The 16,864-nt window shown below is 42.7% G+C and overlaps 1 protein-coding gene across 4 annotated transcripts in view; it reads right to left on the bottom strand.

Moving 5' to 3' along the window:
• Positions 1-5,624: 5,624 nt before the first annotated feature.
• GIT2 (GIT ArfGAP 2) overlaps positions 5,625-16,864 on the bottom strand; it is a 160,654-nt gene continuing 149,414 nt past the window's right edge. For all 4 annotated transcript variants that reach the window (XM_068239238.1, XM_068239208.1, XM_068239226.1 and 1 more), the window contains 2 exons: positions 7,427-7,490; positions 5,625-5,846 (listed from right to left, as the gene is read on the bottom strand). In XM_068239238.1, the coding sequence (XP_068095339.1) occupies positions 5,634-5,846; positions 7,427-7,490 (277 nt within the window). In that variant the 3' untranslated portion in view covers positions 5,625-5,633. The remainder of the gene's footprint in view (positions 5,847-7,426; positions 7,491-16,864) is intronic.

Below are 16,864 nucleotides of genomic sequence, written 5' to 3'. Positions count from 1 at the left end.
ATGTCCACACATAGAAAATACATTCATACACAAGCAGGCTGTATACACCCTTCCTTTTGAATCAAAAGAGATCATTTGTGTGTTACTTTCCCCCTGCAGCTATCTTCCACTGAAGTGTCAGGCTGTTTCTTGCTGCAGAGTGCAGACAGCTCTGCCTGTATGTAATTCCTCAGTATGTGAAAGCCCAGCCAGCTCAGAGGAGGATTTATCCAGCTTGTAAGAGAGAAGAGAGAAGCTGCCCTAATCTAAATAATACACAGGCAGTGTGCAGAGAGGGGCCTGGAGGGGGGAGATGCATCACAGAACCACAACACTGAAGAACTTGGCAGCCTTCCAGACACAGGCTGACAAGTCTGACAAGAGAGAGATAAGTTGATTTATTACAGAGATGGTGATAGTAGAACGTGCTGCAGTAAGCCAGAACACATTAGAATAGCTTTTGGAACTTGTAGGATGATAAAAAAAACAGGATGCAATTTTTGTTACGGAGTCTCTAAGTATCCCAGGGCTTTCTTATATATTTAAACATTTACAAAGTATGTTGAATGTTTTACTGTGTCTAATCAGTGGCAGCCTATTAAGTGTCCCATAGATTAAAAAAAAAAAAAAAACAGTTCATGTATTTTATCTCTCCCCTGTCCTCAGAAGTTGTATTCTGCCAGGAAAACTTTTATGGCTGTAATTTGCTTATCAGTGATGTTTACTAGATTCCCAACCAGCTACAGACAAGACAGACGCTGTCACTTCAATGCCTAGAGATTAACTCGTTCAGACAGCAAAATGAAACAGCCTGTTATTAAACCCATAGGGCCCATTTTGATTTCTCTATGTGCCAGAATAAACATCTGCTCGTTTTGCTGTCTGGATGCCACAAGTATTTAATGCAAGCAGCAGCCTGAAATCAGAGGTGCTCTTGAGATTTTTGCCCTGCAGAGTAGAACGGGATATGCTCCATGCACATTATAGTTTTTTTTCTGTCAGTTTTTGTGCGTTTTTGCTTTCTCCCATGTAAGTGCATTTCAACCAATGAACAACCTGAAATTCTGATGCAAATTTACACTGCAAATGTAATTTCTTGTCAGCAATTTTCACTAGTTGCAAATAGAGTGCATGAGGGCAACCTTCCTAAAATTATTTAAAGCACCAGAGTCAAATACAATAAGATAGATATCTATTGCAGTCAATGCACTAAATTAAAGAATTTGACACCACTGCAGTTCCTTGTCTGTTTCCTGTGTTATGTGACTTTATCTTAAAGGAAACCAGAGATGTAATAAAAAAAAGAAACCGTTTTATACATACCTGGGGCACGGATCACTCCCAAGCCGGGGCTGAAGAGAAGCCACAGGTATGTATAAAACCTTTTTTTTTTTATTACATCTCTGATACACTTTAAATAAAGAAATCTCACAAAGGCAGGCCCAATGACGTGCTGTGAATCCCTTTCACACATGCATTTATTAAAGTAATAGTTGCACCCATAGCATAGCTATCTCCCACTCTGTCACCAAGAAATGTTATTCAACCAAGTAATTGTGCACTTTAAGAAACATGGGTAATATTTGTCCTCTAGATTATCAGACTCCACATCTACCTTCACTAGGAAAAAGTGATAAAACATATGGCGGGGGGTTAGAGTACTAAACAACAATGGTTTTCTCTCCACTCTTCCAACATTTTCTTGCAGAAAACTAAGACCGCAGCAGCTCCCCACATTCCTATGCTGCAGCCCCTAGTGGTGCAAGTCAGGTATTTCCATATCTCCTACATGTATTACTTCTTTTATAGTATGAACAAGGTCTTCTGTCCGTTTTTTTCACTGCAGGTTAGAATAAATATATAGAGAACATCATTGATTACTAGCAGCATCAGACCTAATTTACCTTTTCCAGTTTCCTAAGGTACCTCGTATAGTACAGTCTGATGCAATATTATATTGAAGAATATACACCCACTCCTCCAATACTGTGTACCACCAGAAAATCTGACAGATAAGTGGTAAGGGGAAAGGTTTACATCAGTCCAGTGTGCATATGAAAGGCCCACATTGATGAATGCACAGAATACATTGTGTCCATTTCAGTGGTACACTTACATTAATACTGGATAGTGTTGGCGTTTACTAGTATGTATATAAACAGGCACTTTTCAGAATTTCAAAACTGTGGTACAGTACCCTAAAATAGAAACAAATTGTTCTTAAAAAAACAAAACAAAACAAAAAACCAGTATAAACATAATAAAACTGTTTTGTTCAACGTACGCTCAAACTTACAAACGGTTTCATATATTTGTGGGTTTTTTTTTTAATACAGGTCAGTTGTAGCATATTGTAGTCATAATATTATACTGATAAAAAGTGCAGATGTGACAACACTTTATAAAGGCAACGAACTCTACAAATGTCATCAACGGTGTCATGTCAGCCAAAGCTGCATCTGCTACTCCAACATGGCAGTGATTTCATTCAATTGTCTTTTCCTCTAATCACTGCACAGGGATCTGTAACAGACAATCTACTTCTAGTTTAATACCAGGCTGGTCTCTAAGAACCTCAACGTACGCCCGTATGTTCATATCCTGAAAAATATCTTCATATATCCAAGGTAAAAAAACAAACAAACCCAAAACAGTATATACTTACATCCAGAACCATATCTGCACCTGGACTGTGCTGTGTCCCCACCAAGGGCCTTTATTCGGCCACCATTTTTCCCGTACTAAGCCTTGACTAGTAGTGGTCAGGAACATTGAACCAGATGTTATAGGACTTACGCATGTGCAGTGGCTCATTGTGGCTACTCTGTCTACATGCCCGGGAGCTTCCTTATCGTGGCACGTAAGCTCATAGCGTTCTCAGCAGTGCGGGAGCATGGGCAGTGTGGCCAGAAGGAGCCAATTGCGCATGCACGAGTCCCGTAACATGCAGTTCAAAGGTCTCGACCACTACCAGTCAGGTCAGAGTATGGGAAAGATGGTAGACAGAACAAAGGCTTGCGGGGAGGGGAATGGACAACGCAGTCTAGGGGTGGATGTAAGTACAGACTTGTTTACCTCGGATATCCTTTAAACATGCCCAGCATTGTTTTCGGGTTTCAGTTTGAGGATTTTCAAGCACTCCGTATACATCCTTTCAACTTTCTCAATGTCAGGCTTATTGATAAAGTTTCAGTTACAGTGAAGCTAAGGAAAAAGTCATTACAATAAGTGCCTTTAAAAAGAGAAGTAATATTTACCACCTCAGTCGTAAAGTCAGATCTGGCGCAGTGGAAATTTTTTGTCTAGCATTGTTTTCTGCAGTACAATGCCAGCGGGAGCAGCAGTTCAATTAATTTTTGCTTAAATCCAATTAAGATGGAATGGGATGATGAGGCATTTTGACCACAATGTCATGATTGTCATTGCCAAGCAGCGCATTGTAATCTTTACAGTAAGTTTACTGTCTGCTAGTATCAAAATACACCAAGTACAGAGTAATGGCAAGTAATTTCTAAGTGACAAATGACTCATATCTTGCCCTCTGTACTCAGTCTGTGCTGAAGTGTGGATAAGATCGGCACAGAAATGATAAGCAGCGTAGCTAAACAATTTATACATGTGAAACTTCGAAAATTAGAATAGCGTGCAAAAGTCCATTTATTTCAGTAAGTCAACTAAAAAGGTTAAACAAATACATGAAATAGACTTATTACATGCAATACGAGATATTTCAAACCTTTATCTGTTATAATTTTGGTTATGGTTTACAACTTATGAAAACCCCAAAAATCAAAATCTCAGATCATTAGAATATAGTGAAAGGGTTCAATACTCTAAGTTTAAAGTGTGATTTAATCAACTAATTAATTCAGAACACCTGCAAAGGGATCCTATTTCATATATTAGTTCCACTTTTTAAGTTAAATTACTAAAATATATGGATTTACGCACGATATTCTAATTTTTCGAGTTTCACCTGTAACAGAACAGTAGGGAAAAAAAAGTTTTGTACACACTTTAGATTTTCCTCAGCTGAAACAATCATTGTAAGAGTCTTGCCCACAAATCTGTACTGTGTACAGTTGTCTCTCAACATCCCTGAAAGTTGCTAGTGATCTAGAATGGTGAAGCATTATCAACAGACAGACTTTGTTGAGGGCCTGCTACTCTGCTCATTGCCAACCTGCCCGAGAGTACACAGCTTGCTCCCCTCACATGCTGCAGGATGATTTTATGTTTCGTGAAACCATTCTCACTCATCCTAAGTGGCCATATATAAGCATATAGACACCGTTGCTGGTGTCCTGCGTGCGGTCACTAGGGTTTTTGCTGAGTAGAGTGGTGCTGAATGAAAACATCAGTGATCTTCCAGTACTGACCCTGACACTGAAGAGGCAAATAGGACTTTTCTCTCCTACTTAAAGCGGAATATAACCCTGCATTTCAACCTTACTCTAAAACATTATTTACAGTATATTATATGCAATCAGCATTTTTTTTTTACTAGACCAGCTTTGGAAGGGTTACACAGTGCTTTAAAGTTCCTGGAGATTTCTGCAGACCCATCCGAAGCTGACGTAGATACATTTATGTAAACAAAATGTATCAAAGTGTTGAATGTGACTCATCTCTCTGACTGAGAAGGAGTTGGAGGACAGCCAAAGAGTGAGTAACATTTCTCAATAGATACATATAACTAAATAGAATGTAACAATCAACTTCTGCATATCTCTCCACGGAACTTTAAACCTCTGTGTTTAACCCTTCCAATGCTGGTCTAGTAAAAAAAAAAAAATGCTTTTTGCATATAATATGCTGTAAATAATGTTTTAGAGCAAAGTTGAAATGCAGGGTTATATTCCGCTTTAAAGGGACCTTGAGCAGATGCCGTGGGTATGCATATAAGCATACCCATGCATACTTGGTTAAGAGGAAACACTTACCAGACCCTTGGGTAAGCACTCCTGCTCCCGGAAGGCCGCTATCAATTACACAGGAAGCCTGCTCATGTGCAGAGAGGACCCCCCATGGTCACAGCACGACTTTCAGCATAGTCTCTAGATCCAATGTAATTGATAGCAGCCAACCAAGCAGCAGGAGCACTTACCTAAAGGGCCGGTGTTTCCTCTTAACCAAGTTAGCCGTGAGTAAGCCTATATATGCATACCCACGGCATCTGCTCAGGGTCCCTTTAAAGAATTTTCACCAGGGTCCGCTTTAACTCATGGTTTACCGACCATGACTGCAGAATGGTTGCTATGCCGAAATACTAGAAAGAAAGAACATGACATTATTTAAATACAATGAGTGGAACCCAGCTCAGAATACCTTCAGTCATATAGTATGTAAAGTGTAAAAAAGTACTTGTCAGCTTTTTTTCCTATAACTTCTCACAGTGATTAAAATGAAGAATAAAACCGGGTTCTCCAGAACACTGATGAAAACCCAAAGGACGCAATGCACACACTATGACTGACTGGCAGAAAACCAGCTTTACATATAAGGCAGTGTGTTAAATGAATAGTCCAAAAGAAATACTTTAGAATAAAACATGCAAATAGTAATACTGATACTGATGAACCTGTCATTCTATATATATAAAAATCTTGGGGGTCAAGCCTCCTATGAGTAAAATGAAAAGGGTCTAATTCCATTTAGTTTGTATTTTCTTTGGTAGTAATAGTGACCAGTTGCTTGGCTGCCTTGGCAATATCGTAGGCGCACTGGATCACTTGCTGTGTCACCAGCTGGATGTCACTGCTTGCACTGGATTCCATCATTATAGTCTTTTTGCATTCCGTTTGTAGTCGATAAGCGCTTGATGTAAGGAGTCGAAGTGATGTCTTCACCATGTCTGACTTGGGTTTCTAATGAGACAAAATGGGCAATGCTGTTTAATAGACTGGAACTTGATGTATTAGTGCAACATTGCATTACGGTGCAAGATTACACTTCTCTTACATCTATAGCAGGGATGTTAAACCGGTCCTTCGAGAGCATTTTTGACACAGCTCAAATTAATTGATGGGTCTGAATCAGGAAAGGTGTGGTCCATCAGGTAGAACACATTCCTCTCTTTCTCAGTCCATCCTAGACACTGGCATGGATCTGGCCCTCCAAGCCTGGAGTTCGACACCAGTCATCTACAGTGAACTAGCATGTTTTGTAAGGGTGAAAAGTGAGAATAAATTGTATTTTCACTAAATATAGCCTTTTGTACTGCACCTGCTTGTCCCATTTCCAGTTTCCCACTTCACACATTGCTGCTGTCTACAAAATAGAGCGTATGAAGAAAGATCTTGGAGTGATTGGGAGATGGGAGTGGGGTGGGGAACCATAATGGTGGGGAATATGAGGTCGGCACTATGAAAGGCTCAATATAATGCTGGCCCACAACAGTGGCACCATACCAGTGGAAGCAACAGAATGGGGACACTAATAATATAAGCAAATAAACTAATATAAGCAAACTAACAGAAGCACCACCAAGATGGGCACTCTACAATAGTAAAACCGGCGCCTCGGGGAAAGGGGAGAGAGCACAATAATGGGGGAAAGTATAGTGGAGGGAGCAAAACAATGAGGAAAATGTAACGGTTGGAGCATCATAACAGGTTAATAATGGTGAGAGCACTATAATGAAGGTGCTACAAAATGAGCACCATTTAGGGCCAGTAATATAGTGGAGAATTACAATTGGGCAAATGAGTAATGGAGGCATCATAAAGTGTGGACCTCGGATGAAGGTGTGACAGTCTTAGTGGCCCACCCTTAGATTAGGTACACATGACATAAATCTACAGGTAACCATTTGGGCCATCAACCGTTATGATAGATTTCCCAAACAGTGATTGATCGGTAAAGCAAAAACACCATGAACACATGTACAATGGTGTTTCCAACTGATCCTTTGTTCTGAACAAGTAAATGTGAGTTCTTGCATATATGGTTTAGCTGGCTGCATATGTGGCATATGAGCTTTGAACCTATGACTCTAGTACACAGGTTGAGAGAACAAGCCACTTGCCATTTGCTACCTGGTGCCTATCAGTTTTTCACTTAAAATTGCTTGGCCTCCTGTATGTCTTCCAAAAATCAAATCTTGGCAACAGAACATGGTTCATAATTTGAAGTGAATCAAGATATACATGAGACTGTTAAACTTGTGAGCGTGAAAGGGTAAAGCTGATCACTACTAATTATATTTTACAGAAAAAAACCAAAACATTAAAACTCTATACTCACTGCTTGTGGACCCCTACTGAAACAGAGGAGGATAAAATGCAAAAAATATATGGAAACAACCAAATGGTTTGGGGTAAACATTATACCCACTGGTTTGGGGTAAACAATTAATTTAGAAAACAAATCTCTTATTTTCACTCTTTGTGTATCTAGCAATCACATTCTACCAGACATCACACATCTCTGTTGCTTAGAAGCTCACCTTTGGGAAAAGGGCGGCCATTTCCGTCACTGCGATGTGTATTCTTTCTGAACATGGTAGATAGCTGCAATGGAAAAACACAATATGTCAAACTGAGGCCCTGTCATACTAGAAGATACGATAAAGGTCATCTATAGTGTTTGTGATGTTTAATCCTTATTATATGTAAGAATTTATATTTTTTTTATTACATGAATGAAATTTTAAATGAAAATATTTTCGTTTCAGAATTTTTAATTGGGGAATTAAACTGCCAAGAAAAAGAAACAGGATCCTGAATATGGTTTTATGGTACAGGGAGTTGATTAGCGAACAATTACAACTTTTTGGGTGGGATTTACTATGGTGAAGGACTGCAGGGATTCTGTTGCATCCTGCCGGGCTGTGATACCACCATGATGAGTGGAGAACTGTCGTCTCCACAATAGGCTCCAGTAAAATGAACAGGGAATGGATAGGTTGCCCCTATTAATCTCCAGGCTTCGCACAGTCTTGCTAGTCAGCAGCTACACAAAATAAAAGTGCTGCAGCAGTGCAGCTTGCTCCACCCACAAATAGACCTAACCCCTTAAACCAGAAGGCAAGCTTAATGGGCAAAAGGCAGGGGTCAGCAAACATGGCACTCTATTCCTGGCCATTACAAACTTAAAGAGTCTGAAGCGAGAATAAATCTCGCTTCAGACCTCATAAATAGCAGGGGCATGTGTGCCCCTGCTAAACCGCCACCATCCCGCGGCTTAACGGGGGTCCCTTCACCCCCAAATCCCCTTGGTGCAGCGGGGGAGCGCTTCCTGGTTGGGGCAGGGCTAACCGCCGCAGCCCTGCCCCACGCGCATCTGTCAGCGCGTATCTCCGCCTCTCCCCCGCCCCTCTCAGTCTTCCTTCACTGAGAGGGGCGGGGGAGAGGCGGCGATGCGCCGCTGATAGACGCGACTGGAGGCAGGGCTGCGGCGGTTAGCCCTGCCTCCAGGAGCGACCAAGTCTGCGACCAAGTGTTGCAGTGGGGGGTTTGGGGGTGAAGGGACCCCCGTTTAGCGGCGCGATAGCGGCGGTTTAGCAGGGGCACACGTGCCCCTGCTAACTTTGAGCTCTGAAGCGAGATTTATTCTCGCTTCAGAGTCTCTTTAAGCCCAGTGTATACCAAAAACCTCTAGGAGCTAGAGGTTTTTGAAGAAGATTTTCAGTGCGATTCTAGGCATGTTTAGAGGGATTTCATATATGCTGTTGCTGAACAGCTACTGTAACAAAAACGCCTGGAGAACCGCTCTGATCTAGCGTTTTTCAGAGCGGTTTGAGCTTTTCCTATACTTTACATTGAGGCAGAAACACGTCTGCAAACTGAAAAATGCTGCAGGAGCCACATTTGCGGTTTGTTTTAAAACCTCAAACCGCTGCTGTGCACCATCCCTTACACAGCTTTTATCTAAAGTGGGGAAAGGTGCCTTGCAAAGACAGCAGATGCGCAAAATTATCCTTTCCTTTGAAAAGTAACTTGTTTAAATAGGTTCTGCTGCACTTCTGTGCCCAAGGGTGGGCACAGAAGTGCAAATAAATGAAGGGGTCTTACTGTGGTTTTCGGTCAAACCTTTAAAAAATAGAACAAAAAAAAAAAAACAAACCATTTTTCATAATCTGTTTTTTTACTTCTGTATTTCTTCTTGCTTGTAGTATATGTTACCCTGCAGTCCTTTCCTGTCACAAACTGATAAGGGGCCCCTCTGATATCTGAACTTCCAGGTGAAGTTTCCCATTGGTCTATTCAATGAACATTCTCTGAGTTTAATTCCAATAAGCCCTGACAGGAAATCAAAGTCTGAATATATCCAAATGCCAGGGAGAAGAAGTGAATGTGGACAGTCAGTACTTATTTGTGACATATGTGTTTACATTTCTGACTAATTGTGTTTTGAGTTGTGCATGGTGGCCGATTACACAAAATGTAAAATCCAGCATTTGAAACATGAAACTCACTCCATTGCTAAACACAGCAGGTGATGTTTATCTTGTACCCTGCATCATGCAGTTATCTCACACCAGTAAAAACACATACACTGCACTCCACAATTAGGAAAGAATACACTTGTTAATATAATCTGTTAAAGTAGTTAAGGTAAAACTAAACCCCAAACTGAACAAGAGAAAATTCAAAAAATCGTTACACTCTTTCTGTTGAAATAAAGTAAAAATACCAACTGTGAAGCATTGTTTGACTGCAACTGTGCATCTATTCATGAAGTATCAGGACCACAGCAGATTATGTAGTTTCCTGTAACCAGAGACCAAGTACCCTCATGTATTTTACCATATACAGGATCTTCTCAAAAAATTAGCATATTGTGATAAAGTTCATTATTTTCTGTAATGTACTGATAAACATTAGACTTTCATATATGTTAGATTCATTACACACAACTGAAGTAGTTCAAGCCTTTTATTGTTTTAATATTGATGATTTTGGCATACAGCTCATGAAAACCCAAAATTCCTATCTCAAAAAATTAGCTTATTTCATCCGACCAATAAAAGAAAATTGTTTTTAAAACAAAAAAATTCAACCTTCAAATAATTATGTTCAGTTATGCACTCAATACTTGGTCGGGAATCCTTTTGCAGAAATGACTGCTTTAATGCGGTGTGGCTCAGGTGTTATGGAGGCCCATGATGCTTCGATAGCGGCCTTAGGGCCCGTTCAGATCACAAATGCGGATGGCCATGCGTGCGGAACACAATGCGTACGAACGCACGCCATCCGCGTTTGTGTGCGTTGCGTGGCTGATCCCATCACTGAAAAGTGAATAGGACAGCCACGTGTTTTGACAAAATCTGCGTGCAGCATGCGTTCCTGGACCGCACAGGTCCGGAACGCATGCAGTGTGAACATCAGACAGTGCACTCTATGAACTGTCTGAGGTCGTGCGTGTCGGCTTCCTGCGCGCATTTCCAAAACGCGGCTGGAAACGTGTGCAGTCTGAATGGGCCCTTAATGGGAACCTTAACTGAGCGGGGGGTAAAGAGTTTTACTTACCTGGGGCTATTACCAGCCCCCTGCAGCAGTCCTGTGCCCTCGGCGCCGCTCTGGAATCCTCTGGTCCCCCGCTGTCACTCAGTTTCGTTTTTGACGAATCACCATTCGCCAGCCGCCATGCGTATTATTGGACGCATTCACCAATGCAATTAGCGCTATTGCGGACCGCAACGCGTACAAAAATACGCGTTGCCGCATATCTACGCGTGCAGCAACTTCATGCTTCCATCTGCTGAAAAGATTTATGGAGATGAAGATTTCATTTTTCAGCACGACCTGGCACCTGCTCACAGTGCCAAAACCACTGGTAAATGGTTTACTGACCATGGTATTACTGTGCTCAATTGGCCTGCCAGCTCTCCTGACCTGAACCCCATAAAGAATTTGTGGGATATTGTGAAGAGAAAGTTGAGAGACGCAAGTCCCAACACTCTGGATGAGCTTATGGCCGCTATCGAAGCATCCTGGGCCTCCAAAAACACCTGAGCAGTGCCACAGGCCAATTGCCTCCATGCAACGCCGCATTGAAGCAGTCATTTCTGCAAAAGGATTCCCGACCAAGTATTGAGTGCATAACTGAACATAATTATTTGAAGGTTGACTTTTTTTTGTTTTAAAAACACTTCTTTTATTGGTCAGATGAAATATGCAAATGTTTTGAGATAGGAATTTGGGGTTTTCATGAGCTGTATGCCAAAATCATTAATATTAAAACAATAAAAGGCTTGAACTACTTCAGTTGTGTGTAATGAATCTAAAATATATGAAAGTCTAATGTTTATCAGTACATTACAGAAAATAATAAACTTTATCACAATATGCTAATTTTTTTTAAAAGATCCTGTATATAAATGGGAACATGACAGCAAACACCTACCCTGCTCTTTGTTTCATTCTTCTCTGTCAAATCTGCCTGTTATCAGCCCTGATGAGAATCCCCGACCAAGCATTTAGTCTAGCTTTCACCTGAATGATTATAGCTAAGTCAGTCTTCTGTGATGTCTTTTCAAGCCCAAGTCTGCCCCCTTGTGGTTTTGCTTTGCTGCTTCGAGGATAAATAGAAGCAAAGCAGAGCCACAAGGGGGCAGACTTGGGCTTGAAAAGACATCACAGAAGACCGACTTGTCTATAATAATTCAGGAAAAAATAGACTGAATGTCCAGTAGGGGATTCTTATCAGGGCTGATAACAGGCAGATTTAGCAGAGAAGAATGAAACAGAGAGCATCATACACACATGATTTAACTGACATTCATCTGCAGATCCGAAAATCCATCCTGGTGGATCTGATCTGCAGATGAATGTCAGTTAAATCATGTGTGTATGATGATCTGCAGATCTCATAGACTATCATTGCAATTTGCAGGAATGGATTTCTGGCAGGAACAGATCTTTTGCAGATACTGATCTTTTGTGTCTGTACAGGATCTGTGTGTTCAGCATCTTGCAAAGATTTTTTTCTGATGGGGAGTTCAGCTCCATAGAAAAGACTGTGTAGAGTATGGCTCTTATACTACAGGAAGGGTGGTAAGATTGGTCTGTGATCTTTCATTTTCAAAAGACTATGGTCTGATGTGTGTATGTGGCCTTAGTTTGGACTTTCAGACTAATTTGTAAATGCCTTATGTCCAGAGTAAAAGGGAACCTGAAGCAAGAGGTATATGGAGGCTTTACTATTTATTTCTTCTTAAAGGACCACTATCGCAAAAAAAAATAAGGCAGTTAAAATGTAACAGAACTGACAGGTATAGGGCCAGTCCATCTCCTCATGGGGGGGAATCTCTGGGTTTTCTTTGTTTTCAACAGCATTTCCTGAACAGCAGTTTAACTGCCAAAATAGCAAGATACCAGCCGGCCTCCCTAATCACTTGCACACTATTTTGTCAGTTGGACTTTGCAACTACCATTCTGAAAATTCTATTGAGAACGAAGAAAACCCAGATAATCCCTCATGAAGAGATGGACTTGCCCCAAAGCGGTCGATTCTCTCAGATTTAAACTGTCTACTTTTTTTGCGATAGTGGTCCTTTAGCAGGATAGCCAGGCAACTGGTATTGTTTAATCTCTGGGAGTGGGAAAATCCTGGTTTGTCTGGATGTGATATGCCAAGAAATGGAACCCGTATAGGCATATTATTTGTTAAGTTGCAACTTCCCTTTGGCGTACATTCTCAAATGTCTGCAGTCACTGCTGAGATACTACTAAGGAAACCCCCACATGGCTTATTCAACACCAGCAAAAAAGAGAGCAGAAAATGAAGTATCCATTGCAATCAATCCATATGCACGTGAGGTTAGTATTCTGAATTATGGTTGGCTTGCATGGCTTCCACACTTAAAACTTTTTTAATTTGCAGTCTCTCATAAAGATTAAACATTTTAAGCAAAACTGGAAGTGGGAATGGGAATCTGCTTGCAGAATGCTAAGCGCAGTGAAAGACAGCCTTGTGATGTAACTGAACAGGAGCATGGAAGAAATTGTGGCATAAAAGCTGATTAATAAGACAAACACATTGGTCTCATCAGGGCCGGCCCGCTCATGAGGCGGGGTGAAACTTTTGCCTCAGGCGGCAAATTTCCAGGGGCGGCATCCGCCCGTCCGTGCGGGGAGCCGGCCGCCGAGCTGGAGGGGTGGGTCTCCTGGGTCCCCCGTCCTCCGCTCCACTCCAGCCTTACATAGAAGCAGCCGCTATTTGTAAGAGGCACGGGCGGGGAGGACTCACCTCTTCCTCGATCCAGCGTGCGCTCCACTGACGTCACTTCCTGCAACGCTGCAGGAAGTGATGTCAGTGGAGCGCATGCTGGGAAGAGGTGAGTCCTCCCCGCCCGTGCGTCTTACAAATAGCGGCTGCTTCTTCTATGTAAGGCTGGACGGGGACCCAGGCGAGGGAGGGGGGGGCAGCTACCCCTCCAGCTCGGCGGCCCCCCAGAGCGGGGGGGGGGGGGGGGGGTTTGCGGCAGAAATTTTTTTTTTGCCTCAGGCGGCAGAAAGTCTAGGGCCGGCCCTGGGTCTCATTCATAACAAGTCTAAAGTCTGCCATGCACTGTGGGCCTGATCCAGCAAACGCTGAGTTAGACCATGGTCTGAAATCGACTGAGGAGTAGAGACAGTTTTACTACCTTGCACCATTCAGTTTCAATCACGTTTCAGCAGAAATCTAATTTTAAGTTGATTGAAACTTCAACAATGCTAGCATCATACCAACTAATGCAGTAACAAGCTATGTAGCTGTCAATCTACCACTGCCTCTCCCGGTCGAACACTGGCAATCCAGCGCAAGAGACTTGGGCGCAGCCGGCGCCACCATAGACCGCAATAGGAATTACAGCTATAGCGGCGCTCACTGAGTAACTTGAAGTTACATTTAGAACATTATAATTCGGCCTCCAGCACTTGCTGGAAGCCGAATTATTTCATTCCCCACCATCCATGTGGACCTAGAGGGGGGATAATATTTAACACCGCTGGGAACTTGTGCAGGAGCAGGATCAGCCATACCGGCTGTATCCTGCGCCCAAGTCTCCCGGCCGGCAAATTCTCTCATACGCTCTCCCGGTATGTGGTATAGAAAATTTACCACCTTTCCCTTTTATCTTTTCGTCTGTAATTCTTTCAAATAATCCTTTAGAAGGATCCCTGTGTTTTTTTGTTTTGTTTTGTTTTTATGCAATCCAACAACCAAATGGGATAGAAAAAAAAAATGTATTATACCAGAGTATCCCAACACTATACTTGGGAACTTGCTGATTATTGCCTAAAAAGTAAATTATTAGTCACAGCCTGGATGAACAAACAGAAGGCTGGTGGAAAAAGAGGCGGCAGATAATACTACTAGGGCAGGTTATGCTATTTCTAACCCTCAGTCACAGCACACAACCATTACATGCTTTAAGGGCTGGTGCACACCGAGCGGGTTTTCAGGCGTTTTTGCAGCCGCTTGCGGCTGCGGATACGCTTGGTCAATGTATTCCAATGGGGGTGTGCACACCAGAGCGGGAGGAGTTTTGCAGAAACGAATCCTCCCGGGGTGAGGCATTTTTTGGATTGCGGAGGCGTTTCTGCCTCAATGTTAAGTATAGGAAAAACGCAAACCGCTCTGAAAGCGGTTTGCCAGGCGGTTTTGTTTCAAAAGCTGTTCAGTAACAGCTTTACTGTAACAATAGATGAAATATGCTACACTGAAATCCGCAGCAGCAATCCGCAAAACGCTAGCAAAGCGCCTCATAAAAATAAAAAAAAGCGTTTAAAAATCTTCTAGCATTTTGCGGATCTGCTAGCGGGTTTTGGTGTGCACCAGGCCTAAAAGGGAGCCTATTAATATGGGGGGGGGGGGGGGGGGGCAGGGAGTAAAACAGCAGTATCCATTTATGAGAATGCATTGTGGGTGACTTCTCTTCCTTACTAATTTACCTTCAAGGTATTTCTGTGAAAAGAGTAAATCTGGCCATACATTGTATGATTGGGAGCACATAATTCAGCTGCTAATGGGGACAAATGATAATTTCTGATCGATTTCTGTGGTAATTGGAAACAATTGATCTGCCGTGGGATTGTATCATTAATTGCCATCTGAAGGCTAATGTCCCTGCCCACGACTCACCCTCCTATCATGACAGATGATGAGGACAATCCTGTGAGAGAACAGCAGACATTTTTTTTGTTCAGAGTAGGAAGATAACTCTTGAAATGAGAAAGTCAGCATGCAGTAATATGAGAAAACTCATCCGAGAGGCCACAAAAGACCGCAGGACAACATCTAAAGAACTGCAGGCCTCACTTGCCTCAATTAAGGTCAGTGTTCACAACTCCACCATAAGAAAGAGACGGGCAAAAACGGCCTGCATGGCAGATATCCAAGGCGCAAACCACTTTTAAGCAAACAGAACATTAAGGCTTGTCTCAATTTTGCTAAAAAAACATCTCAATGATTGCCAAGACTTGTGGGAAAATACCTTGTGGACCGCCGAGACAAAAGTTGAACTTTTTGGAGTTTTTTTTTTTTGGAGGTGCGTGTCCTGTTAAATCTGTCATAGAAATAACACAGCATTTCAGCAAAAGAACATCATACCAACAGTAAAATATGGTGGTGGTAGTGTGATGGTCTGGGGTTGTTTTGCTGCTTCAGGACCTGGAAGGCTTGCTGTGATAGATGGAACCATGAATTCTACTGTCTACTAAAAAATCCTGAAGGAGAATGTCCGGCCATCTGTTTGTCAACTCAAGCTGAAGCGATCTTGGGTGCTGCAGCAGGACAATGACCCAAAACACACCAGCAAATCCACCTCTGAAAGGCTGAAGAAAAACAAAATGAAGACTTTGGAGTGGCCTAGTCAAAGCCCTGACCTGAATCCTATTGAGATGTTGTGGCATGACCTTAAAAAGGCAGTTCATGCTAGAAAACCCTCAAATAAAGCTGAATTACAACAATTCTGCAAAGATGAGTGGGCCAAAATTCCTCCAGAGCGCTGTAAAAGACTTGTTGCAAGTTATCGCAAACGCTTGATTGCTGTTATTGCTGCTAAGGGTGGCCCAGCCAGTTATTAGGTTCAGGGGGCAATTTCTTTTTCACACAGGGCCATGTAGGTTTTGCGTTTTTTTTTCTCACTAAATAATAAAAACCATCATTTAAAACTGCATTTTGTGTTCAATTACCGTATATACTCGCAAGCAAGCCGAATTTTGGACCCACAAAAAGTGAGTCAAAAGTTGGGGGGTCGGCTTGCTTGCGAGTGATGTGCCTGTCCCCCGCTCCCCCTGCCCTCTCCCACCCGCTCCCCCCGCGGCCGCTGCTATTACCTTAGCTCCGCGGCTTCCTATTCCCTGTCCTGCTCGTAATTAAACAGCAGCTCGCCCCACAGTGGCTGCTGCGTGATGACGGAGGAAGTGCAGAGAGAGGTTCCCATAGTAACCAGGAAGCCGCTCTCTGCGACTTCCTCCGTCATCACGCAGCAGCCACCGTGGGGCAGAGCTGCTGTTAAGAGCAGGACAGGGGAATAGGAAGCCGCGGAGCTAAGGTAATAGCAGCGGCCGTGGGGGGAGCGAGGGGGGGTGGGGGAGGCCTTAAACTCGCTATCCTGGGCACTATACTAGCTATCCTGGGCACTATACTAGCTATCCTGGGCACGATGCTAGCTATCCTGGGCACGATACTAGCTATCCTGGGCACGATACTAGCTATCCTGGGCAATATACTAGCTATCCTAGACATGATACTAGCTATCCTGGGCACGATACTAGCTATCCCGGGCACGATACTAGCTATCCTGGGCACTATACTAGCTATCCTGGGCACGATACTAGCTATCCTGGGCACGATACTAGCTATCCTGGGCACGATACTAGCTATCCTGGGCACGATACTAGCTATCCTGGGCACGATACTAGCTATCCTGGCCACGATACTAGCTATCCTG

This window comes from Hyperolius riggenbachi, chromosome 1 (assembly GCF_040937935.1).
Source record: "Hyperolius riggenbachi isolate aHypRig1 chromosome 1, aHypRig1.pri, whole genome shotgun sequence".
Taxonomy (NCBI): domain Eukaryota; kingdom Metazoa; phylum Chordata; class Amphibia; order Anura; family Hyperoliidae; genus Hyperolius; species Hyperolius riggenbachi.
Note: the sequence above shows the minus strand (reverse complement) of the source record. Positions and strands in the feature narration are given on the sequence as shown.